Source organism: Schistocerca nitens, chromosome 6 (genome assembly GCF_023898315.1).
Source record: "Schistocerca nitens isolate TAMUIC-IGC-003100 chromosome 6, iqSchNite1.1, whole genome shotgun sequence".
NCBI lineage: Eukaryota > Metazoa > Arthropoda > Insecta > Orthoptera > Acrididae > Schistocerca > Schistocerca nitens.
In genome coordinates, this window is record NC_064619.1 from 234,343,769 (window position 1) to 234,371,182 (window position 27,414).

The window sequence follows — 27,414 nt, forward strand, 5'->3', positions numbered from 1 at the left end:
GCCACTAAAAGTATGCATAGAAATATAGTGCTAGTTTTAAAGGATTAGAGAAAGATAACAGTAACAAATACTAATTAATGATTAAAGTATTCTCAATTTGGAAACCTGGAAAGTATCAATTGTCCTTCAACTTACACAATCTTTTTCCTATCTGCTATCAACTGAGACACATTATGATCTTCTGTGATCATTGTTTCTGGCAGCATCAGCTTTGGGATATGATATGCGTTAAAAACAGGCCATGATATTTGTCACTGAGGCATGAATCCTTACTCTGACGGAAACATCAGTCTCACTCAAAAACTGATATTTTAATTATATATAACTATAATAATTGACTTCAATCACCTCTGCTATCTTGTAGCTTAAAAATCAATTTTAAAACAAAATATTTTTGCTATATGCTGTTTTTGATTAATGTAGATTTCCTGACAACTGTATACATATCATGACCAGTTTTGACAAGAGTGGTGGTGGTGGTGGTTAGTGTTTAACGTCCCGTCGACAACGAGGTCATTAGAGACGGAGCGCAAGCTCGGGTTAGGGAAGGATTGGGAAGGAAATCGGCCGTGCCCTTTCAAAGGAACCATCCCGGCATTTGCCTGAAACGATTTAGGGAAATCACGGAAAACCTAAATCAGGATGGCCGGAGACGGGATTGAACCGTCGTCCTCCCGAATGCGAGTCCAGTGTGCTAACCACTGCGCCACCTCGCTCGGTCCCAACAAGAGTGGTATAAACATGATTTGGCACATTACTGCAAAACAATGGAAACTTATAGTAAAACAGTAAAAAATGGAGCCCAAAACTTTATACTTTATGATCTGAATTCCATACTGATTGGTATATATTTCAAGGGAGAAAATTGCTGTGCTTCATATTTAGAGTTTTTGAAGGACATTTATCAGACTGAAACTGTTTTAGCAATGAGGTACTTATTACTTGGGTAGTATAACAAAAGCAGAAACTATGTTTCAATTTCTTTATGTGAAAATATACATAAAGAAGAAATGCTGATACTAATAAAGGCCATACAAAAAAGGTAGTTTAAAAATCAGTTGGAAATAATATAATCACAAGAAGGATGAAACGTATGTTAGCACTTAAACTGAAATTAACAGAATTAATGGTTAACTGTAAAGTGGAAGTATTACTGATAAAAGAAGATTTTACCTTACTGTTGTGAAACACATTTTTGATACATCCATCGAAACCTTTGCCTGATGGTAATGTTGTCCATTCATATAGTTCTGCTTCAAAATTTTGCACATACCAACCACCAATCTGTAAAGGAGCATTGACATTTAGGTACTCATTGAATTGTGGCACTGTTCCATGTGCTTGGCAGCTAGAATCATCAAATTCTGGTGGCGTCCCATCCTCCAGCTCTACTACATCAGCTGATTTGCAGTAATCCACCACCAAACGTACATTCTGCAATAGTAACAGTTTTAAATTTTAAAAACTACATGTAATTATTTCAGCTGTGAAGTGTAGTTGTTATACAGAGACATAGTGTGATTTCATAATAGAAAATTTTATTAAGTTCAACATAACTCTTCAGTACTACTGGTACTACTCAGAAATACATACAAAAGCACACAAAGTGGAAGGCCATACCTCTGTATCCCAGAAAATATCAATATTATGCCATTCTCCATCATCTAATGTCTTTTTTGTTTTAACTCTCAACTCCAATGTTCCTGAACCAAAATTAATGAACAGCTTTGGCATTCCACCTTCAAGCTCCAGTGAAATAAAATCTGAAATAATTTGAGTTGCTGAATTACAGACCAAAAGAATTCACAAGAAATTTGCGACATTTCTCTTATTAAAATTTACCTGACACTAAAACTTCATTAGTCTCAGGAGGCACTATTGGTCCGTTATACAACAGCATCCCATCTTTTTTCTTAGTAATAAATTCAAGACTCAGATGGGAATTGTCACACATTTCAAGTGGAGGATACCAAGCCCAACCATTCCCCCTGAAACTACGTGAAGTCTGCTGACATCTTGGTCCATTGTAACCACTGGGACAAGAGCAACTGTGGACAAAAAAGCAAATACAGGTTCTTTTCTACGCATTTGAAAAAAGTTTTTCTTGTATGTATGTGCTGTTCAACCTTCTCCTTGGCTGAAACGTCTGATTGTTTTCTATGAAATATGTGTAAAGACTAAGGCATTAATGCAAATTTCTTACCACACCATTGGAGGTTAAAGATTAGTTATTGCAAATTTACAGAATGTTGATGATGAAGGGGGAGGGGCAGCAAGATAAACAAAGTTATTTGTAGCAAAAAAATCTATTCAACTACAGAAAGTTATTGGCCATTGGTGCTGAATCCCATTCATTGCAGTAATCCCATTGGTTCAACATTCATATAACATGTTGTCCCTATAAGGAAGGAAGGCAGGAAGGGAGGGAGGGAGAGTTTTCCATTGTGGTGAGTATATGCTACATATAAAACACATAAAATAAGGGAAAGGCAACACCCCACCTGGAGTGTACTCAGATTGAGGTGTTTAGAGGAACACATACCTATTGAAAGGTTTGTAAATTCATCCCTAACTAGAGCAACAAAGCATAAGATATAATTTAAGGCTTCAGCACAAGCCGCACCCGAATGCCGTCTGAATGTGTAAGATTTTTTTACTTCTTGTAAGAACTTCATGTATTTTTTACAGTCTCAACTAACAGTTCTAAGTGACTGTGACTGACAAGTGAAATGAAGCAGTAATGTTGAGAAGATCACCATTTACTGAATAAAATACAATAAAAATTTCAATAATTTCAACAAGATATTAAGAAGCATTAATGTGTTGCCATTGGCAGCTAATAGTCGGCAAAAGAGCTCAATGCATAAGTCTGTTTCAAATTTTTGATGAAAATATTGTCACGAGTGAGTTGAAAAAAATATTTTAAGCTTGCGAATAAACAATTTTCATCCAGAAGGTATAAGTTATTGCTGGAATATCAAACACCCAGCAAATGCTGATGTGCTTGCATTGAAATTAGAAAGCAAGTTCAGCAGAGTCTGTGGCACATAAAAAATTACTGTGTGGTTGGCAAGGAAGATAACTGATATGATCACTGCCAGCAGACAACACATTGTTGCTTGTCACACAGCCATCGACTCCGAGACTACAGGCAGCATCATTCCCAATTTAGTGGCATTTGCATCAGCAGTCACCTACAGCTAAGCAGATATTGACATCATGATGGCAATTCAATGGCAGTTTGCAGCTGACCCATACCTAACTTTGTAAAAATAACCACTGAGGAGTATAATTTTTTTTACTTCAAATCTTAATTGTTGCATGTAAATTACTGTACATAGTGGTAATATATTGAGGCTTGATTTTATTGTTAACTACCAAGTGGTTAGCTATTATATAAGTTTATGCTGGAATTAACATGCAAGATGACTGCTGAGGCAGAAAAAGTTGATGTAAAAACATTATTTGTCAAATGAATGGATGAAAATAAAAAAAATTAATGGACAAGGTTGAGAATATTAATAATAAGATTGAGGAAACCATTAATAACAAACTGGAACATATAAATAATGAGGTTGAGGATACCACTGGCAGTAAGCTAGACAAAAATAAGTGAACATTGGAGGACATTATTACTAAGAAAATAGAAGAGAATATTATGACCAAATTTATGTCAAGTTTCACATAAAAGGACAATAGAATAACAGAATTAAGTTAATGTATTAATGGAAAATCTACCATCAAAGGAACATACAGTAATTTGTCATGAGTTTAAGGATTTCAGAGATGTGAATCAAAATTTTAAATCAGTACACACCAAAATTTCAAATGCAAATGAGAGAGTAGAATCGTTAGAGCTAGAAAGGGTTTTAAGCCTGGAATCTGCCTTCACTAGTGTGAAAGACAGGTTTAAAACATTTGTTGGACAGAAACTACAAGACACAGTTGGATCAACCAGTAGTAAGACTTCTTTTATGGATATTACTCTAAACCTTCAACAGGAATTTTGAAAGCTACAGGTTGTGTTAGAAGAAACTAAAAATGCTCTAGAGAGTAGACAAACTATTGCTAATATTCGAGTTTCTGAAGAATTTTATCAGGAACTGGATTTTGTCTACACCAAATATCAAGAAAGTAGGCTTATGAGTGGAGAAAGTAACATGTATCGGGTTTAAGCCTTATGGTAATAATCATGTGTATGCTAATGAATATGAAAAAGGAGCTATACATTATGGACATATATGACTTAAGGGAGTGAGACAGGGTTGTAGCCTATCCCTGATGTTATTCTATCTGTATACTGAGCAAGCAGTAAAGGAAACAAAAGAAAAATTTGGAGTAGGAATTAAAACCCATGGAGAAGAAATAAAAACCTTGAGGTTCGCCAATGACTTTGTAATTCTGTCAGAGACAGCAAAGGACCTGGAAGAGCAGCTGAACGGAATAGACAGTGTCTTGAAAGGAGGATATAAGAAGAACATCAACAAAAGAAAAATGAGGATAATGGAATGTAGTCAAATTAAATTGGGTGATGCCCTGGGAATTAGATTAGGAAATGAGACGCTTAAAGTAATAAATGAGTTTTGCTATTTGGGGAACAAAATAACTGATGATGGTCAAAGTAGAGAGGATATAAAACGTAGACTGGCAATGGCAAGGAAAGCGTTTCTGAAGAAGAGAAATTTGTTAACATCGAGTATAGATTTAAGTGTCAGGAAGTCGTTTCTGAAATGATTTGTATGGAGTGTAGCCATGTATGGAAGTTAAACGTGGACGATAAATAGTCTAGAAAGAAGAGAGTAGAAGCTTTCGAAATGTGGTGCTACAGAAGAATGCTAAAGATTAGATGGGTAGATCACATAACTAATGAGGAGGTATTGAATAGAATTGGAGAGAAGAGAAATTTCTGGCACAACTTGACTAGAAGAAGGGATTGGTTGGTAGGGCATATTCTGAGGCATCAAGGGATCACCAATTTAGTATTCGAGGGCAGCGTGGAGGGTAAAAATCATAGAGGGAGACCAAGAGATGAATACACTAAACAGATTCAGAAGGATGTAGGCTGCAGTAGGTACTGGGAGATGAAGAAGGTTGCACAGGATAGAGTAGCACGGAGAGCTGCATCAAACCAGTCTCTGGACTGAAGACCACAACAACAACAACAACAATGACTTAATACATCACATTACAATGAAAACAATCAATTATTGACAATATAATGTAACTGGATAGACAAAAAAAATTAATTAATAAATTATGTGAATTAGTGTCTGTTGGAAGTGTGAAGTATGGTGCTAGAGTGTACAGTATAATATCATGCATATTCTGATTATCAGATGCAACTTATTTATTAATAAGAGGTGTACTGATTAGTGAATGGGTAAAAAGAATAGGGTTAAGGTGTAATCCATTCTTCTAATTGATTTGGTGGTTTGGTTATTTTACAGGGCAACATCATTAATCATTACAGATGTGGTCTTACCTGTACTACCAGTTATGAGACTAGAATAAAAACTTTTATTTATGTTATTCAGTTAATTGAGGTTTTTTATGAAATTATTTACTTAAATGTATACCATTGTTCATTTATTGTAGAAAAAGAAAAAGCCTGAATAACTGAGACAATAATAAGCATTACTGTATTCTGCATGAATATTTACATGACCTGTAGATAAATCTGTAATATAATGAAAATGCAATGACACTGTCATTTAATATAGATGACTTAGTGTTGGTGAAGAAAGAAGTACTCAAATTTTTTTCCTTGCTACAGTGGATCTTACAGAATACTAAGCGGACCTCACCCAAAAGCTGTTTTCTTGATAGATTCACATAATTGTCAACAAAAGAATTGTACAACGTAGATATGCTCATGAAGCGCTACTTTGTTAGAATCAAACAATTTAAAATCCAGGATGGATTAATGACATTATTAGGAAAAGAATAGATTGTCATTCACCATATAACAGAGATGCTGACTCGCAGACAGGCACAATGAAAAGACTACTAAACAGACCCTGGCCTTGGCAGCCACAGACAGAGGTCGTGTGTGTGTGTGTGTGTGTGTGTGTGTGTGTGTGTGTGTGTGTGTGTGCTGTCTACTTCAGAAGACAGCCTTCTGGCTGAAAGCTTACGTGTTTAGTAGTCCTTTTGTTGTGCCTGTCTGTGAATCAACACCTCTGCTATATGGTCACTACCTTGTTAGAAGTAAGAGAAATATCAAGAACATAATAAAAGGTTATTTTTGTTACGGAATATAATAAACAAACCATAAACCACTATCAACTGTTATCGAGCAGCTGTTAAATGAGTTTACTGTATAATATCATTGGCACAATGTTTAGTCACGTCAAAATTCTCAGGGGAGATAGCCATGCGTGAAAAAATAGTTGCATGAAAGGTGACACACTAAATACAGGTGAAGGACAAATGAAACATCATTTGTTTGAACAATTTTTTCCAAGAATATAGATTAATTAAGAGCACAAGATAATATTATCTCATAGATACTAAAGACTAATGTCTTTAATAATGAATTAAATGTATGAAAATATGAAAAGTGAGGAAAATGAAATTTCGTCCTTCATAGCTTCCAGTAGATATGCTTATCCTTTTTTTTTTAATTAAGGGTCCTTTTTTTAAAATTAATGGAGCTGAATGTGACTGCTCTGACAAAAGTGAGGCTTAAGTGTATGAGCCACGTTAGGTAATGCGGAAGCAGATACGAAGCTTTAAGTAAATCGTTAGGCATAGGAATTACGGTATAAAATATTATAAGTATATGGATTTGCTTTAATAAATGGAAGCAATTAAAGTACAAAGAATTGTGAGATGTAAGATGAGGAGTACCTAACACAGGTTGTCATCCGCGTGTACAGTCAAGTATTAAGTGAAGTAACCTCTTTGAACCACTGTAAGGAGAGAAGTGGGAAATATGCTGGCAGATGCTGTGTGACTGGTTTATAATATAAGGTGAAGTGTACTCACATTAGGAGAAGGTAGAAATGTAAAATGGATAGAGAGACACATGATAGAGACTGTGGTTGAGGTACATTTATGAAAGTAATGGTCTGTACCACATATCTGAAGGGATTTTATATGGGGGACTTCCACATGATTAAAATAAGGTTGTACGGAATCTACCCAAATAAGTGGATGAGCAGTTCTTTTTATGAAAACTTGTTAAGATAGACGTTTTTCCTAATTATAGTGTGTGAGGATCTTTTATACTTCCATTTATATGAACATTGGAATATTTGAAATTCTGATGTGCACTTATAAGAAAGGATATACAGACAACATATGACTCCTCTGAAAAAGGTAAACATAATAAAAATAGGTATAAGAGAATTGACATGTAAATGAGTTAAATAAGTTAAAGCAAATCAGTCTCTTTATTGAGATAAGAGACTAAGGAAACAAACGATACCCAAATACAGAGCAAAATCTTAAGCATTTTAAGAGAGACGAATGCATACTCATTCTAAAAGGAACCATGACACATAACACTTATAACAAACGAAATATGTTTTATCAAATATTGTTAAATATGAACTGGTGTAACAGTCACTAATGATATGTATAAATGATGTACCTGTTGAGGAAATGAAAATACTGGTACATATGAATAAGCAATTATGCATGACACCTCTAGCTTGAGAGCAGGGATATGTAGTGCAATAGGGCATTTTATCAAATATCAAGGTCCACTATTGGTATCTGTACCAGCTACAGATGATTGTGACAGCAGATAAACAACGTATAAGAAAGGTGGAGATATTGTGTGCCCTTGTCTATGTTTGTACAGAGGGTACATGCACTGCAACAACAATGGCAGCAGTGTGCGTTTGGTGATGTGTGGCATTTACCGGCTGTACAAAGTTACCTGTATGCTTTGGCACTCCAAGTTGGCAGTGCACTGGCTGGCTTATAGTAAGATGGCCACCAACAAAACAAATGAACCACTTTTATGTTAAAAAGAACTTTGACATATGGCATAAGGGTGAGACATTACATGGCATAAGGATGAGACAGTACATATCAGAATGTGTTAATGTTTGATTAAACTATTGTGATTTACAATCATTGAGATCAGTCATTGTGAGACTTGAAGGCTTTAAATACATAGAAGCACAGATGAGAGTTCCGAGTTTATTTAGTAGCTTGAAGTAGTCATCGTGATCTAAAATTTCAGCATCAGCAAGTACTGATCAGACTCCAGAAGAAAAAGAAGTTAATACACAGAGGTGGGACAGAGTAACTGGACCAGCAGAACAATTTCTAAAGGCAACCTGTTATCAGCAAGATTTATAACAGGTAACTGAGAAATCTGAAATGGTGAAAATGTACTAAATGCAGACAGCAGCTAAAGTACGCCACTCACAAACGCATCTTTTTTCACTGTGTGACAAACCAATTTTTGAGTCAAAACAATAACAACAACACATTAGTCATGCTAATCTGATTCTACAAAGACCATCCTATGTAGCTATACAGAGTGAAAATAAAACTTTTCAGGTTTTCCTGGCAGGCCAGTTGCAAATACGCTTTTCAGTTTTATCACCAAATAACATCGTGCAAGTCCCACAATATTTCATTGCTCTAAGTTTGTATAACAACATGTCAAAGGCTGAAATAGGGCTCTACACAATATTTTGGATAGATATCTTAGGACATGTATACAAAACTAGTGAAATTCTACAGACTCCTATATTGGATATGAACATAGCTGCATCAATACTGAGATTCCTAACAAACTTTATAGAAAGGAAAGGGTGAGATGAAAGGTGTTAAGTTAGTTGATTGCTCTGAGAACAAAGGAGAAATACACTGCAACTGCAAAATAAATGTACTTTTATCACCTGTCAACTATTTCAAAACACCAGAAAAAAAAGTCGAGTTGGCTCCATCGGATAAAGTAGGAAGGGGAATGAGTAGCGGAAAAAAATTGGAGAAGAGATAGAGGAAAGATCGGTGGGTGCTTTGGCAGAGAGCAGTGGAACACAATGGGGATGAAGGTATATGTATTCGGAAGAGGTGATAGGGCCTGAACCAGCCTAGGGGTCTACAGATACTAGTTCAGCCCTTTATCAACCTAACTAGACTTGAGGTACAATTTCTGAATTTATTCTGACTTCTCTAACCAACCACAAAATAATGTTGTAGAAGTTAATGGTATTTAAAATCTATGTGTAAACATGGAAAATAAATTGTTAATACAAACCTCAGTCCATATTTACGCTCCATGCAACGACCACCATTGTAGCAAGGGCTTGTCCGGCAATTTTCTCCTTTGGTAAAATTTCTGGCACCACATGTGCATTCAGCTATAACATCTACTCGAACACCAACTAGTGATGTTTTATTAGCATTAACCATGTAAGGAAGGTTACTAATATCCAACACATTTGTACAACTCCCTTCACACATAACATTTTCATAAAGGCACTCGTCTATACCAACCATAGTTATATTGATTCCAACATCCTTCTCAATCTACAACAGAAAGCACAAAAGAAAATGATTGAACTATTTTCAAAAACTAATTATTAACAATAGGAAAAAAGCAAAGGAAGGTGATCATACATACCTCTTCTCTGTGCATTAGGACTAGGCCATTCAGTCTCACAGGCTTGTAATAAGGTGATCCATGAGCAGAAAATCTGATGTCTGTAATTGGTGGATGCTTTTTACGGAGCTGAACACTGAAAACATCTACATTTTCTCTTTCTGTTTCCAGAAGTTCAGCAAGTTTATCGCGGAAACGATCAGCTTTGCTACGTTGAAGACTCTGTGTCTAAAATAAATTTTAAAAAGTTTTAACATGTACTTTCTCAGTGAAATATAATCACACCATGAATAGTATTTGCACATAACTTACTCTGTAATCCCAAACTCTTACAAAATCTTCATCTGATAATCCTGCAATTCGAACTGACCCTGAATTTATAACAGCTTCGTGAGGTATTTCTCGTACAGTCACAGTCACATTTGCCTGCACATCTGTTTGAGTGTGTTTTCTGTCATATACTTTGAATCGCAAGTTATACCTAAAAACATATTTAAGTTATAATTTTTCTCTTGAATAAAATCCTCATGCATTCTCACAATATTAGTAAATCATGGAGACAGGTTAAAAATTACCTAATGAACAGTTTTATATGGCTACACTCTGTCCTGTAGTTTTTAATAATATCAGATGATGACATAAAGTTTTAGTGTTAACTAACCTCCCATCTTGTGTTCCATGACGCATTGTTATCATTCCGGTATCTCCATTAAGTTTAAATCTTGGATGTTCAGCACCTTCCCAGTAAAACTTTTTGTCTGGTAAATCCCAGTCATCCAGATCATACACATAAACCCTTCCAATTTCTGTATCTGGTGCCTGACCCTGTTAAAGACAATTATGTTAGAGGAAAGAAATGAACACCCAACATTTTATAGGTTCTAATCACTACTACTACTACTACTACTGCTGCTGCTGCTATTGCTACTGCTAAATTTATTAAATTGTAGTTTAAGCTTATAGTTTCTATTTCAATATGTAGTAGATAGCCAGAATACTGGATGAATTATGCATAATTTCAAAACTTATCTGAATTACTGGGATGAAATAATTCTAAAAAACTCTCACTTTGCTGTATAACAATAATCAACAGAGAAGTATTTTTTTATTATTGGAAATAGAACTGATCTTGATTTTTCCAATATTGTGCATTGACTCCTTCCTAATTTTCAGTCCATCCTGATATTTTATACAAATGTTAACTGCCTAAGAGCCGTCACAAAAGAACAAAGTTACAGCTCATTGATTTAATGATTTGTGAATTTATTTTAAGTTGGTATGAAGTTTTGTTCATGTTAAATGCAAACAGCAACAGTCTAAAACTAATATGGTTACTTAGTCAGCCTGATGCCGATATGTGGACAAGAGATTTGTTAAAATTTGTCATAGCTGAATTATTTTATCTGTGCAATTACTAATGGAATATTCATAAAAATCCAGTGTCTGAGTCTGTTACTATTATTATTATTAAGGAAAACTGTTGAAAAATGCAGATCAGTATGCATGGGTTGTGGGAACAAACATTTTAGCTAAATTATGAAATTTTCTGTGATAGTGAAAGGGCACTTGGGAAAATGCTTCTTAAGTTTTTCACTGAATGTTTTCAATCCATTCATATGATTAATTATGTAATACCATATGAATTGGTATGCCTCTTGCTGGACTGCACAAAGTATCGCCTGCGAATTTTCTTTTATCTCATCTATCATTGCAAATCTTTGTCCTTTCAACAGTGTTCTCAACTTTGGAAATAAAAAAAGTCCATAGGAGTCAGGTATGGTGAGTATGGAGGATGAAGCAGCATAGTGATTTTGTTTTTTTGTGCAACAATCATGCACCAACAGGGATGAATGTGCAGGTGCGTTATCATGATGCAAGAGCCACCAATTGTCTCGTCACATTCCAGGCCATTTCCTTCTCACACTTTCTCACAGCACCATCGCAGCACATCCCAATAGTGCCATTAACAGTTTGTCCGTATGGCATGAATTCATGATGAACTAATCCTTCAAAGTCAAAGAAAACTATCAGCACGGCTTTGACATTTGACATGACTTGATGAGGTTTTTCTGGTCTTGGAGAACCTTTTCCGACCACTTGAAGATTGAACCTTGTTCTTGACAACATAGCCAAGAGCCATGCCTCATCACCAGTTATGATTCTCTTAAGGAACATCTCATTCTCATCTGCACGATCCAAAAGCTCTTCATAGATTGCGAGATGAATGTCTTCCTGGTCTTGACACATGTTCTGTGGGACAAACTTGGTGGCAACACAATGCATTCCAAGATGCTGTGTCAGTATTTCATGACATGACCCAACTGAAATGTTTATTTTATTTATTTATTTATTGTTCCGTGGGACCAAATTAAGGAGAAGTCTCCATGGGCATGGAACGAGTCAATACATGAAATTGTAACACGATATTAGAAACAGATAAAACGAAATATAAAAAAAACAAGTCATAAATTTAAATAAAGAAAATCAACAATGTAACACTGGAATTTGCTTAATCTTTTAGCTCTTCCAGGAGCTCCTCGACAGAATAGAAGGAGTGAGCCATGAGGAAACTCTTCAGTTTAGACTTAAAAGAGTTTGGGCTACTGCTAAGATTTTTGAGTTCTTGTGGTAGCTTATTGAAAATGGATGCAGCAGAATACTGCACTCCTTTCTGTACAAGAGTCAATGAAGTGCATTCCACATGCAGATTGGATTTCTGCCTAGTATTAACTGAGTGAAAGCTGCTAACTCTTGGGAATAGGCTAATATTGCTAACAACAAATGACATTAAAGAAAATATATACTGTGAGGGCAATGTCTGAATTCCCAGACTATTGAATAGGGGTCGACAAGAGGTTCTCGAACTTAAACCACATATAGCTCGAACAGCCCGTTTTTGAGCCAAAAATACCCTTTTTGAATCAGAAGAATTACCCCAAAAAATAATACCATACGACATAAGCGTATGAAAATATGCGAAGTAGACTACTTTTTGTGTTGAAGTGTCACTTATTTCAGATACTGTTCTAATGGTAAATAAAGCTGCATTTAGTTTCTGAACAAGATCCTGAACATGGGCTTTCCACAACAGCTTACTATCCATCCGAACGCCTAGGAACGTGAACTGTTCCGTCTCACTAAAAAAACAAGTCATAAATTTAAATAAAGAAAATCAACAATGTAACACAATGTAATTCTGTCTGATCAAAATATCGGTTCTTGTTGAATTGTGAGTTAGAAACTGTAAAAACTGAGTCTTACTGTGATTTAGCATCAAATTATTTTCCACAAGTCACAAACTTATTTCATGAACTACGTTATTTGATACTGTTTCCATATTACACACAAGATCCTTCACTATCAAGCTGGTGTCATCAGCAAACAGAAATATTTTTGAGTCACCTGTAATACTAGAAGGCATATTATTTATATAAGTAAGAAACAGCAGTGGCCCCAGCACCGACCATTGGGGAACGCCCCACTTAACAGTGCCCCATTGGGACTGAACATCACTACCACTCTCAATACTGCGGAGAATTACCTTCTGCTTTCTGTTCTTAAAGTAAGAGGCGAACCAATTGTAAGCTACTCCCCTTACTCCATAATGGTCCAACTTCTGCAGTAATATTTTGTGGTCAACACAGTCAAAAGCCTTCGTTAAATCAAAACACCTAGCATTTGCAACCTTTTATTTAATCCATCCAAAACCTCACAGAGAAAAGAGAATATAGCATTTTCAGTTGTTAAACCATTTCTAAAACCAAACTGAACATTTGACAGCAAATTATGTGAATTTAAATGCTCCAGTAACCTAGTATATACAACCTTCTCGATAACTTTAGCAAACACCGATGGCATAGAAATAGGTCTATAATTGTCAACATTATCCCTGTCTCCCTTTTTATAAAGTGGCTTCACTACCGAGTACTTTAATTGGTCAGGAAACCGACCACTCCTAAAGGAAAAGTTACAGATATGGCTAAGTACTGGGCTAACATACATAGAACAATACTTCAGTATTCTGCTAGATAGCCCATCATATCCATGAGAGTTCTTGGTCTTTAGTGATTTAATTATCAACTCAACCTCCCTCTTGTCAGTATCATGGAGGAGCATTTCAGGTAACAGTCTCAGAACACGTTTTTCTAAGAGCGCTATATGATTCCCTGTTGGGACTAAGTTTCTATTTAGTTCACCTGCTATATTCAGAAAGTGATTATTAAATACTATACATATATGCAACTTATCAGTAACACGGACATTCCCACTACGCACTGATTCTATATCCTCGACCTGTCTCTGCAGACCAGCCACTTCCTTTACGACTGACCATATGGTTTTAATTTTATCCTGAGACTTAGCTATTCTAACTGCATACCACATACTTTTTGTCTTCCTAATAACATTTTTAAGCACCTTACAATACTGTTTGTAATGGGCTGCTGCATTTAGATTTTGACTGTGTCTAACGTTTTGATATAATTGCCACTTTGTTCTACAAGATATTCTTATCCTTCTAGTCAGCCACCCAGGCTGCCTATTTGTGCTAGTACCCTGTTTTGAACGTTCTAACAGAAAGCAACTTTCAAAGAGCACGAGAAAAGTCTTGAGAAAAGCATTATATTTATCGTCTACTGTATCAGCGATATAAACATCTTGCCACTCTTGTTCCTTGATAAGGTGTACAAAGGTATCTACAGCAACTGGATCAGCTTTCCTAAACAGCTGATGACTATATTTAACACGTGTTGCAGCACAAAAATCTTTTAGATGTAAATTTGTGCATCATGATCTGAAAGGCCATTCACCTTTTTGCTAACAGAATGCCCTTCTAGTAATGAGGAATGAACAAAAATGTTGTCTATGGTTGTTCTACTGTTCCCTTGCACTCTCGTTGGAAAGAATACGGTTTGCATAAGATTATATGAATTAAGGAGGTCTACCAGCATCCTCTTCCTTGCACAATTACTTATACAATTAATATTGAAGTCACCACATATAACTAACTTTTTGTATTTCCTATAAAGTGAACCAAGAACCTCCTCTAGCTTTACCAAAAATGTTGTGAAATCGGAGTCTGGAGATCTATAAATAACAACAGTTAGAAGTTTAGCTCCATTAAATTTAACCACACCTGCACAACATTCAAACACCTTTTCAGTGCAGTACTTTGAAACATCAATTGACTCAAATGGGATGCCGTTTTTCACATACATGGCTACTCCTCTACACCGCAAAGAGCTCCTCAAAAAGCTGCCAGCCAACCTGTATCCTGGTAAAGGAAGCCTCTGAATTATCTCCTTATTTAAGAAGTATTCAGATATACCAATAATTTCAGAGTCAACATCTATAAGCAGTTCACTAACTTTATCTCTAATACCTTGTATATTTTTTTTGATGAAATACACTAATTCCCTCATTACTCGGATATCTAAGCTTTGTCAAAAGTGGTTCCTTTGTTAGAGAGACTTCCCTTAAGCAGGAATACCTATCAGCTGACTTCAATCTAAAAAAGGTGCAGCTCTAACACCCACTACTGCAGGAATTTTCCCATGAGTGATCCCACCAACCCCACCTATGCTGTCACCTATAAGCTTTGCCAACCTCCCCTTCCCATACCTGTTGAGGTGCAGGCCATGTCTAGTGAAACCCGTCCTGCTGATAGACTCCACCGAAACCACTGAAATGTGACCCATGCTTTCTGTCATCAGGGCACCCCCAAGTCTAATGTTATTACGCCTGACGGCTGTATTAAGATGAGGCCGATCGTGACGCTGAAACAGTTCCACGAAATGCACATTCGTGTTGCCAGTCTGAGTGGCTATCTTTTCCAGGTCACCATCTATGTCATACTCCCCATCCCTATCAATACTATTACCAGCCCCACCCACAATAACTACCTGATCCTCTTTAGTAAAATCCCTACATAACACCCCTATGTTAACAGTCACCTGAGCCAATTCTGCATTAGGCTTCACAATGCTGGTGACCTGGTACTCACTCCCCAGCACTTGCTGCAACTGCTGGCCTCCACCTCTGCCATGAGAACTACCTAACAGAAGAACCTTCTTCTTCCTCTTCGACTTGGCAACTGTTCTAGCCACTGTAACTACTGAGGTCTGCTGCATACTTCCTACATCTACAGCTACTATAGATTCCTCTCCACTAGACTCTGACAGTTGGTCATATCTATTGTAAACACCAGTAGTAAAACTATCTGAAAATCTTCTCCTAGCAGATCTCTTGCCAACAGCCAGCTCCAGTCTTCTGCAATCTCTTGATGGTCAGTCTTCAATTGAAAACAATTTTGTTGACATACCTGACATGAGCATCAGATGTAAACGCCAAAGGACATTGAACGAGGGTCATCTATAACTTATGTCCGGCCATTTTTAAATCATGTGAACCATTCATAACACCAAGTATGGTTTAAGCACTCATTATCATAGGTTTCCTCCATCATTTGGTGTGGCTCTGTAAAGGTTTTCTTGATTTTCATGCAAAATGTAATGCAGATGTGTTGCTCCCCTAACTCTGGCATCTTGAAATTCACAAAATGTGTGACAAAATGCCATACTCAATACAGCATTGCTTAATAACAGACATACAACAATGAAACTTCTGGCGGTTACACATTAAACACAGACGTGTGCAGGGATGTGAACCGCATTTCGCTCCGATACACCATTGGCACGAAATGACGAATGTTCCAGAATTTTTTGAACATACCTTGCACATGGTGTCCTAGCTGCAGGAATGATGATGGGAATGTGAGCGCTGTTCAAATGTTGTTATGTAAAAGTGTAAGTTATACAAAATAATGCTCTTCAAGCATATAAACCACAATATTTTACAGTTTGCCATTAGTTAATGAAGAATAGATGCCATTTCAGCATTTGGAACTATCAGTAATTTCAAACCTTTGGCAAAAAATAGAGGATATTGCTTTGAAACATAACTTAGTTTTGGTGGAGAGTGAAAATGTATTTGGATTGTCAGTAAATGAGACCTGGGAGAGTTTGGTGAAGGGAAGAACAAAAATGGAGATTTTGGAATAGAGACATTAATAGTAGACAATAATAAAGTAAAAGTTAATGTTGGGAATGATTACAAAAAGTCAGAAATGTAGACAAAAATGTGACTGAATTGGAACCTTTTTTTAGTATCTGAACCTAACCCTGTAGTCAGTGTTGAAAACTGAGAGGTGTCTGAAATGCTAGCAAAGAGAAACACATAAATAACTTGGTAACAATGTAGAGACAGTTAATAAGAGTGAAATTGACAATTTGTATGAGGATTTTGCAAATACATTAAATGATCTTGTGTAGGGACACTGTTCTCCTGCATTTAATGAGTTTGGAAAGTACTATCTAAATTATTTATTACCATTTTCTGCTTGAATTGATAAATGATTTTCTAGCTTTCATTGTTTTATTGATATAAAGTATCTGCCTAAAAAGTTAACATTCTATCAATTTTAAACTTAAACTATTTACTGATTCTCTACTTTTTGGTAATACAAGGAGAAATAAAAGATTAAAAATGAAATGGTTTACATTAATTTTTATCTACACTATCCTTTTTGTTTATAAAGCCTGTCATAATTAGTATTGCTATTTTTAATCATCATCATCATCCTAGCAGCACAGCTTCACATTTTATATCTCCTGTGACACAAATATTTGGTGTTTTTTTTTTTTTTTTTTTCAAAAATGTTGCAGTTTCTAATGTGGTGGTTATGGTGGCACCCTGAAAACATAGCCGTTCATTCTGGATACATATCAGATTTTTTTTTCTGTACTGACGTGAAAATGTTATAATGTCTCTTGCCTCCTAACTTATCGTCTTCGTGCTGCTCTCTAACTTTCTGTGTAGAACCAGCAGCTGACATGCACCCTTTCATTCCCATCATACCTCACTGTGAGTGGCAACAACACTTCTGCACAGAAAACGTAAGTATGCCACTGGCCTGTATCTAGGCTTCTACCGTCTCCTACAGAAATATATACTATTGTTGAGTAGTTGTCCAGTTTTAAAGTCAATTCAATTCTGACTACAAATGGACCCCAAACCACATTCACGAAAAGTCGAAGTATGCAATACAGACAAAATTTGGTATCTGCTCCCCACTGCCTGCTCTGCACTCATCCTAGATTTCAGCCAAGCTGATGTCAGTGTTCCCCTTCTGGCCTTTCTGTAGTGCTGTGCTTGAGCAATGGTGAAACAAGGACTTCAGTATTTTCTAGGGTGCAGGTCATATGTAACAACAGCAACTAATATGTATATAAATGATTGCAATCATGACTTAGTACAATTCACGAATTTTCACTCTTCCCATGATCAAGAGATCTCTGTTGGAACTATATCAATGACAGGTTTTGCCACTGCAATTTATTCTCATGATAACAATTACAGTCAGTTTAATAGGATTAATATCATTTGCTAGACATTTAATTCTACATTAATTTTCTTTCTTATTTCATCTGAAAGTCACCATCTTGTTCTAAAGCTGATTCAGCCACTGTTCTCACTTTAGAATAACAGTTAACATTTTTACCTCTTATTCTAGAGTGAGAACAATGACTGAATTTCTCATTTGCAACCCACTTGTTAAAACATTACAGTCTCCACTAAACAAATAAAATATTGATTTGGTTCCAAATTGAAGTAATGTATTGTGAAGAATAACATTTTCATCTTTGAATGTTACCTCTGCTTAAAAAGGAGAATAAATGTTTGTACACTGTATCTGTACATGTACGAGAACTCTTATCGCAAACCTGTTCAAATACAATGAGTTTGCAAGATGACAAAAATTAATGTTATTTCCTCCTGTGTTTCACAAAATCTTCAAATTTTAAGCAAAGCAATACACTGTTGTAATGGCTAGTTCAGAGTTTCTTGCATATCCCTTCCACAAGCATCACACAAGTCAAATGTCAGATGACTGCTTTAGCAAAGTCAACAATGTTCCAAGCACTTCAATGTATCAGGAAATCACAATCCTGTACAAACAGAAGTACTGTGTGCCCATCCCTGGCCTTCCAAATTCTCCAAAATAAATCTACATGTGAATTTGGGAAAAAACCTTATCTTATATTTGGCTAAATACATGGTGTATTGTGTGATTGTTGGATTAATTTATGTAAAGGCCTGTATATGAAAGCTGTATACCAAAGGTATGGTGTCTTGAGGTAATTTTTAAAACTATTTTCATTATTGGAAAGATTATGGTTACACAGGTAATTAGTTTGGTTTTTACCACCATGCTGTAGTAATACAGCTCATGATAAATGGAAGAATACAGAAGTTATGAGGGCATGCTGAAAAGTAAAGCCTGTGATCTTTTTTGTGTGATAACTCTTATGGACTTTCAAATAAAACAATTGTTATTAACATGCTACATCTTTCTTCTTAATGCCTACATATTTATTTCTCAACATAGTCACCCTGGTGACAAACACATTTCTATCAACAAGTCACCAGTTTGTTCATACCATCATTGTAGAATGTTTGAATTTGATGATGGAGGCACATCTTGCTTGCACCACTTCATCACTATTAAACTGAAGTCCTCAAAGGTATTCTTTAGGTTTTGGAAACAACTGATAATAGGATGGGGCCAAGTTGGGACTGTATGGGTTGGGGGCCGAGGGAGGGGAGGGGGAGGGGGGTGATCAACGACACAACGACAGTGAAACCAAGATGTCATGTTGTTGCAGATGTTGCAGTGCTTGTGTGTGATCTGACATTGTCATGTTGGATTTCTCATACCCTGAAACAGTTACGTTACACACTGCCATGTTACATGATACAGTTCGGTGTCTTCTAGTGGCAGGGAACTACAAATATGTAGACATGAAGAATAAGGATGTAGAATGTTAATAACGTTTGTTTTATTTAAAAAGCTTTAAGAGCTTTCACAAAAAAAAATAATAATAATTTGGAAGTATTATTCTCCAGCTCACCCTCGTGCTAAAGATGCTATTGGAGGCAGAAATCTGAATTAAAGTGCAACAGCTATTTTCTATCATTCCACGTGTGAAGTTGAATATTGTAGAAGAATAGCTTTATGAAAAATCAGATAAATTGACTTTATACGAACTTAATGAGATAAAAACTGGTGTTACAATATAGTGGAGATGCGGAATTGCAGAAAAGCACAACAAAAAGTCTGTCGGAATGTTAGTCTTCAACTAGCTAGGGCTTTGAAGTCAAACACACACACACACACACACAGAAAATGCAACTCACACACACATGACCACAGTCTCTGGCAGCTGGAGCCACATGCCATCCTGGATTTTCCATTGTTTGAAAAATTAGTGTTACATGCTCTTGCTCTGATCTGTATGAAGTAGATGATGTTAAAATTATAATGGTGCTGAATAAAAATCTCTCAGTGTACATGCCGCGTCAATTCAGGATAAAACTCCAAGCTTTCGACCACTACCTCCATGGTCGTTGTCAGGGCTAAAAACTGTCGTGAACTAGCGAGGTTCCCACTTTTATATGCAAAGGACAGCTCCTGATTGGCTGGAATACGTCATAGCAACAGCGATATGGCGCGTAGTGAAGTGGTGCCCTCTACTTCCATAGATGCAGTTTCTATCCCGCGTTGCTTGCAGTGCCATCCCTTGAATCAGGAGGTAAAGTGCGGGAAGTTTTTCTCTGCGATTTTTCTTTATCCAGTGCACTCTTCCAAGTGTTGCTAAGTGCATAGCCATTGTCTCTGTTAAAGTTATTATCGCTAAGTCTAATTTCGACTGCTTCCCGGATCACAGAGTCCCAGTAATTTGATGCGTGGGCTATTACTCTGGTTTATTCAAATAAAATCTTATGCTTGTTAAGCAGGCTATGCTCAGCCACCGCTGATTTTTCCAAATACCTGTATTTCAGGTGGCGCTGGTGCTCGATGCAGCGGTTGGCAATGGTTCTTACAGACTGGCCCACGTAATTCTGGTCGCATTCGCAAGGAATAGTATAAATTCCCGGCACTTTTAAGCCGAGACTATCTTTGACTGATCTCAACATTTCCTTAATTTTCATAGGTGGTTGGAAAACTGGTTTTATTCCTTGCCTCTTCAGGACTCTGGCTACCTTGCTCGTTGTAGCACCGCAAAAAGGAAGCCACGCTCTATGTTGGTCCTCTTCTTGTATATGGCCGGCATCGAGGTGGTCATTGTCGGAAATAGTCCTGGCTCTGTGTACTAAAGTATTCAACATAGCTTTCTTCTGAGACGGATGATGGAAGCTATGGCTATGCAGATATAAGTCTGTATGGGTTGGCTTCCTGTACACAGAATGGCACAGTCGTCCATCCGGCTTTTGCTCCAGCAACACATCTAAAAAAGGTAACTTCCCTTCCTTCTCTACCTCCAATGTAAATTTTATGTTTGGATGTACACCATTTAAATGTTCGACGAACTGCTGCAGCATGTCGCTGCCGTGTGGCCAGATTAAAAAGGTATCGTCAACGTATCTGTAGAAGCATGATGGGCGGAGGTGAGCACTGCTCAATGCTCATTCTTCAAAGTCCTCCATGAAAAAATTCGCTATTGCTGGTGACAGTGGCGAACCCATGGCTGTTCCATCCGTCATTTCATAATAATTTAGACTGTATAAAAAGTAAGTGGTCGTCAAGGTATGCCGGAACAACTACAAAATTTCTGAGGAAAAATGAGCAGCCAACAGTTGTAATGTGTCATCAACAGGTACTTTGGTGAACAGAGAAACCACGTTGAGGCTGACCATGATATCACTTGGGCCTAACTTCATCCGTTTTATGATATCAACAAACATTTTTGAATTCTTAATATGATGTGGGCAGTGACCAACTATAGGCGCCAACAATTTAGTTAAGTGTTTTGCAAGCCTGTACATAGGAGAGCCAATAGCGCTAACAATTGGTCTCAACGGGACGTTCTCCTTATGAACCTTTGGCAAACCGTACAGTCTTGGTGGCCTAGGTGCTCTCGGCTGTAAGTTCTTCACCAGTTTGTCAGAGAGGCCGGAGTTTTTTAGTAGCTCCCTTGTCTTCCTGCTGAGCGCCGATGTGGGATCCTGTCTGAGAATCCGGTATGTGCTGTCCTCCAGTAACAATCCAACTTTATTGTGGTAATCTGTAGCATTGAGGATTACCGTGGTGCTCCCCTTGTCAGCAGGTAAAACAACTAGATCTTCATCCTTCTGCAACAATTTCAGTCCTTGTCTCTCCTCTCTGCTGATGTTTGACTTAGGCGGCTTGGATGTCGCTAAAATACGGCAAGTAGCAAGCCTTATGTCATCCGCTGCTTCTTGAGGGAGATGACGAACTGCTTGTTCCACTCCACTAATAATCTCAACCACCAGTAACTTACGTGGAGCTGGGGCAAAGTTCAATCCTTTACTCAGAGCCGAGATGGTAGCTTCATCAAGTTCCTTCTCAGAGAAGTTGATAACAGTGTGGTGAATGCCGTTGGACCCAGTAGTTCCTTGATCATGGTTAAGCTGCTCAAATTTATTGGCCTGTTTTGCCGTAGTCTTGCTTAAATTGGCTCGTTGGTGTGCCGCCAAAGTCATATCCACCCATTCCCAGTCCAATGGTGAGAGGACTCGGGCCAGAAATAAATGGCAACTAAATAACAGGTGAGCATTCATGTCTAGTGCATACCTGGTACGACGTATCCTCTCTTTCACAATAGCATGGCTGGTCTTTCGTAAAATTCTGTTTACTGCAGCGGTTCTGATGTGTTTGATGACTGCAAACTTCGGTACTATCTCCTTGTCACGACAGCATTGTAAAAAAGCCAGGTTGCTCAGCAACTGAGACTGTTTCAGGCGCAGCTTCTCCAGGTAACGAATGCTGCACGCTATATCCTCCCCGTAGAGGAAACTAATATGGCTACGAAGTCTTTCGCGATGTATTTCTTGAATAAAAATCTCTCGGTGTACATGCCGCGTCAATTCAGGATAAAACTCCAAGCACCTGGAAGAGTGCACTGGATAAAGAAAAATCGCAGAGAAAAACTTCCCGCACTTTACCTCCTGATTCAAGAGATGGCGCTGCAAGCAACGCGGGATAAAAACTACATCTATGGAAGTAGAGGGCACCACTTCACTACGCGCCATATCACTATTGCTATGACGTATTCCAGCCAATCAGAAGCCGTCCTTTGCATATAAAAGTGGGAACCTTGCTAGGTCACGACAGTCAGTTTTTAGCCCTGACGATGACCATGGATGTAGTGGTCGAAAGCTTGGAGTTTTATCCTGAATTGACGCGGCATATACACCGAGAGATTTTTATTCAAGAAATACGTCACGAAAGACTTCGTAGCCATCTAATGGTGCTGTTGTTCAGAATGGTTTCTGTAGTAATGTAACTGGAAGTGAATGTTATTAAGATACTGCCATGGTGTTTCTGTAAGGTGAGAGATTACTGCTGTTGTTGGGGATCTAAAATGGTTTTTAATCTACTGAGAATATATTGTGAGGGGATGAGATTAATGGTAATGTATTAGGGACAAATATGATGTACACTGAGGTGACAAAAGTTGTGGGATACCTCCCAATATCGTGTTGGACCTCCTTTTGCCTGGCCTAGTGCAGCAACTCGATGTGGCAGGGACTCAACAAATTGCTGCAGGTCGCCTGCAGAAATATTAAGCCATGCTGCCTCTATAGCCATCCACAATTGTGAAAGTGTTGCTGGTGCAGGATTCTGTGTGTGAACTGACCCCTCAATTATGTCCCACAAATGTTTGATAGGATTCATGTCGGGTGATCTTGATGGCCAAATCATTTTCTTGAATTGTGCAGAATGTTTTTCAAACCAATCACAAATAACTGTGGCCTGGTGACATGCTGCATTGTCATCCATTAAAATTCTATTGTTGTTTGCAAACATGAACTCCACGAATGGCTACAAATGGTGTCCAGGTAACCGAACATAAACATTTGCAGTCAATGTTCATTTCAGCTGGGCCAGAGGACCTAGTCCATTCCATGTAAACACAGCCTACACCATTACAGAGCCACTACCAGTTGCACAGGGCCTTGTTGACAACTTGGGCCCATGGCTTTGTGGGATTTACACCACATTCGAAACCTACCATCAGTTCATACCAATTGAAATTATGACTCATCTGACCAGGCCATGGCTTTCCAGTCACCAAATTTCACAGCACTGCCCTTACAGATACATTTGTCATATGTCCCAATTAATTTCTGTGATTATTTCAAGCAGTGTTGGCTGTCTGTTAGCACTGCAACTCTCAGCAAACACTACTGCTCACTCATTAAATGAAGGCTGTTGGCCACTGTGTTGTCTGTGGGGAGAGGTAATGCCTAACTTGGTATTCTTGGCACTGTCTTGACACTGTGGATCTCATAATACTGAATTCTCTAACAATTTCCAAAATGGAATAACCCGCGCATCTACCTCCAACTACCATTCTGTGTTAAAAGTATGTTAATTCCCATCATCCCACTGTAATCATGTTGGGAACCTTTTCACATGAATCACCTGAGTACAAATGACAGCTCCGTCACTGTACTGCCCTTTTATACGTTGTGTACATGATACTATTGCCATCTGTATATGTGCATATCACTATCACATGACTTTTGTCACCTCAATGTATATTGGAGAAGCACTGATTAATGACTCAATGTCACATACAGAACTAAATTATGTTCATGAAATCATATTGTATGAAATAATAGTGAAGTATTTGCAATAACTGAAGAATATGGTTAATGAAAATCTGAGACAGGAGGTAAAGTAAATTTTGAGTTTAGTTGATTTTGCAGATATCATAGTACAGAAATATGTTGAATCAATAACAATAATTATTTAATCAAACTATGAAATAAAAAGGAAATGTTACAGTTACCATCAATGCTAAGTACAAAATGCCATCAAAACAAAGCAGAAACCAACTTTGGTAGGCAAATTGTAATGTACAGTAAGATAATATTAGAAGTGAGAGGTCACTGTTACTTGACATCTGGCAAATATTGCTAAAAAATAAAATACAGCTTTTACTAGGAAAAAAGGTTCATCACTGGAAAAAAGGATATATTTTTGCAGGGAATATTGAGTATGCTTTACATTTTGTTCTGGTTGGTTAAAAGAAATAAATGTACATGAACTTTTGCCTATTTTTGGAAACAGTTATGTCATTTTGAAAAAAGAAACCACATTATACATTGCATCTTATTCGAGAAAGGAAACTATTTTTCAGACCACATACATATGGTAAGTTTTGAAAATTGTTATAAATGAGAGTGAAGAGCAATTTTCAAAGGAAGGTTGACTGATGATGGTAATAGTATTTTGGGAATGAAGTTAAATGACCTATATATACTAGGTGATTATGGATTATATGTCGATACTCTATGGTGAGAATATTTTTACAATATGAAGCTGTTAGTGTGAACTATGTTGTGATGATGCTGGTCATGTCAATGGTGATGTAGTAGATGAAGATAGTTAAGATTAGGGAAATATATTCTGAATTACTGTATAGTGTGCCATTTTTATTTATGTGAAAGAGTATATGTTTGCATTAGGAAATATGTCGGGAGTACATTATATGATTACTGTGGTGTTGATGGCTAGGAGAAAAGTATATTGAGGAAACGTAATGATTTTTGTGATAAAGCAAGTCTTGAGACAAGAGAAGTAAGGAAAATAGTAGAAAAGTTAGCTGTGACAATATTTGTACTGTTATGATGCTGCTGACTAACAATTTATATTACCAGAATGTTGAACAAGACTATTTAAAAACTGAAGAAAGGTATCAGAAACTGTTTTTGAAGGAGAATGTTGCAACTTTAGGGTGTTTTCTAAATTTTACAAAACGATCAAAAATTCTAAGAAACCATTTTACTCTTACAAACACTTTTTATGCTTTGAGACTATGATTAAAACTCTACCTATTATTAACAAAAATATGACTATTATATTGTTATTTAAATATTGCATTTGTGTCTGATTAATTAACCAATTTTCCCAGTTTTGCACTATGCTACTGTGAAATGCTGTTTATTAGTTAGAGTGAATTAATTTTCATGCATTTATCAGATGTAGTAAATACATAACTAAGTTTTTAAATTATTTTGATTTTTACTTTGTTTTCCTAGCAGTGTAAAGATTTTGTAGAAAAATTTGTCAATTTTACTATCTTCTTGCACATATATTATAATAATATGTGTAATAATTATTGTATTATGAGGAATATAAGTTTGTTTAATGTTTTTCAAATTTTCACTGTCTGCAAAGTAAATACTTACATGATTTAGACCAATAACTGTACAATACAAAATATAAATGTTTTATGTATTTTGTAGAAAAATTGTTATTTTATTACTTGTTTACTTATGTCTTATAACAACATGTAACTCAGGTTTCCTTTGGGGAAAAAGTGAGGGGGCAGGGGTAACATTTCAGTGTTTCAGTTCATTTATGTAATTTTTATTATCTAAATATAACTGTGGTGACAACCTCTACAATCACTATATATGCTTTACTTTCAGAAAATAGTTTTCAGAGAATTAATTATTTTTATACTAGTCAAAGCTGAACACTTGCATTATTTTTGGTGTCAACCTTTTGTTCCCATTTTCATGCTTGCAATATTTGTGGTGGGCTATTGTAGTGGAACTAGTCAATGGGCCTATTTTCACCACTAACTGAAATATACAATACCCGCAAACAATTGGTGTGCTCAATACATATAAATACTTGGAGCACACAATATACTAAGGCAACCAGATCACACGTCACACATTTTTCTGAAATCACATAAATTTTTAACTTTTGACTACTTTTATTATTGTTGTTTGTATACTTTATTCTGGGTGATAATTTGAAAACATTTGTAAAAGAAATATTTCATCATATATAAATTTCTCTGGATGTAAAAAATCAATACTCTGTCAGATCACTGTGCTGCAAGGTTTTGAATGTCTGATTTTCTTTATGTAATATGCTTTTGCACATGTCAATGGTAGTCTTGAATCTGTTCTGCTCTGTTACAAATTGAAGTTGGATTATGTACTTGGTGAGACAGTGATGTGGTTCCATGTTGTCTTGTGCACTACGACCAGATAACAGGTATACTTGAAAAAAGGGACAGCATTGGTCGTATATTTTTTACTATGTGATTGCCGTAAGCTTAGTGACAACAGTGCATCCCAATTTAAGTTATACAATATAGCACTGAAGATGGTCACTCAGTGACAGAAAATCGATTTTGCAATAGTAAAAAATATACGACCAATGCTGTCTCTTTTTTCAAGTGATGTGGTTGTTATTGGCGCATATAGCCATGTTGATTAGTTGTAATTTCATCATTGTGGAAACATAAAAATATTGTATATGAAGCAAAGGATGCAAAAAAAAGGATGGATATAATTTAAACGGGTAGTTTTCTTATCTGAAAGATGAAAACCTGTATCGTACTTCCTGGATGCATATAATTCTTACACTGAGCCATGTTTTTCAGTGAGCCGCATTTTTGTCACATAGCCAGAAGAAACAGTTGAGTAATATAATTTATTATTGCACAATGTTCCTTCACAGACTTTTAGTAGATGCATGATACTAGTGTTGCCACAGCTTGAACAGTGCACTTAATTTCACATTTTTCAATGTCAAACATTATAACAGTTTTTTGCACTGATAGCAGGGAGGGTCATCAAAGCTGTACTTTGATGTCAATATTTTTAATATAATGATCAGTATTATAACAAGATCAATGCAGTTTTATGATAAACTGTTTTGCTTTGTCATAAAATAATATGTGGCAAAGTAGGTACGGTTTTATGTAAGTCGCAGGGTTTTGAGTGTTGTTGAGATG

At 36.6% G+C, this 27,414-nt stretch overlaps 1 protein-coding gene across 1 annotated transcript in view; it reads right to left on the reverse strand.

The window, feature by feature from the left end:
* The window catches only part of LOC126263300 (neural-cadherin-like), a 420,924-nt gene that overhangs the window by 170,386 nt on the left and 223,124 nt on the right, over positions 1 to 27,414 (reverse strand). The window contains exons 13-19 of the mRNA XM_049960388.1: positions 10,230 to 10,393; positions 9,881 to 10,049; positions 9,590 to 9,796; positions 9,224 to 9,495; positions 1,843 to 2,048; positions 1,621 to 1,763; positions 1,174 to 1,434 (exon numbers count right to left, since the gene is read on the reverse strand). Coding sequence (XP_049816345.1) covers positions 1,174 to 1,434; positions 1,621 to 1,763; positions 1,843 to 2,048; positions 9,224 to 9,495; positions 9,590 to 9,796; positions 9,881 to 10,049; positions 10,230 to 10,393 — 1,422 coding nt within the window. The remainder of the gene's footprint in view (positions 1 to 1,173; positions 1,435 to 1,620; positions 1,764 to 1,842; positions 2,049 to 9,223; positions 9,496 to 9,589; positions 9,797 to 9,880; positions 10,050 to 10,229; positions 10,394 to 27,414) is intronic.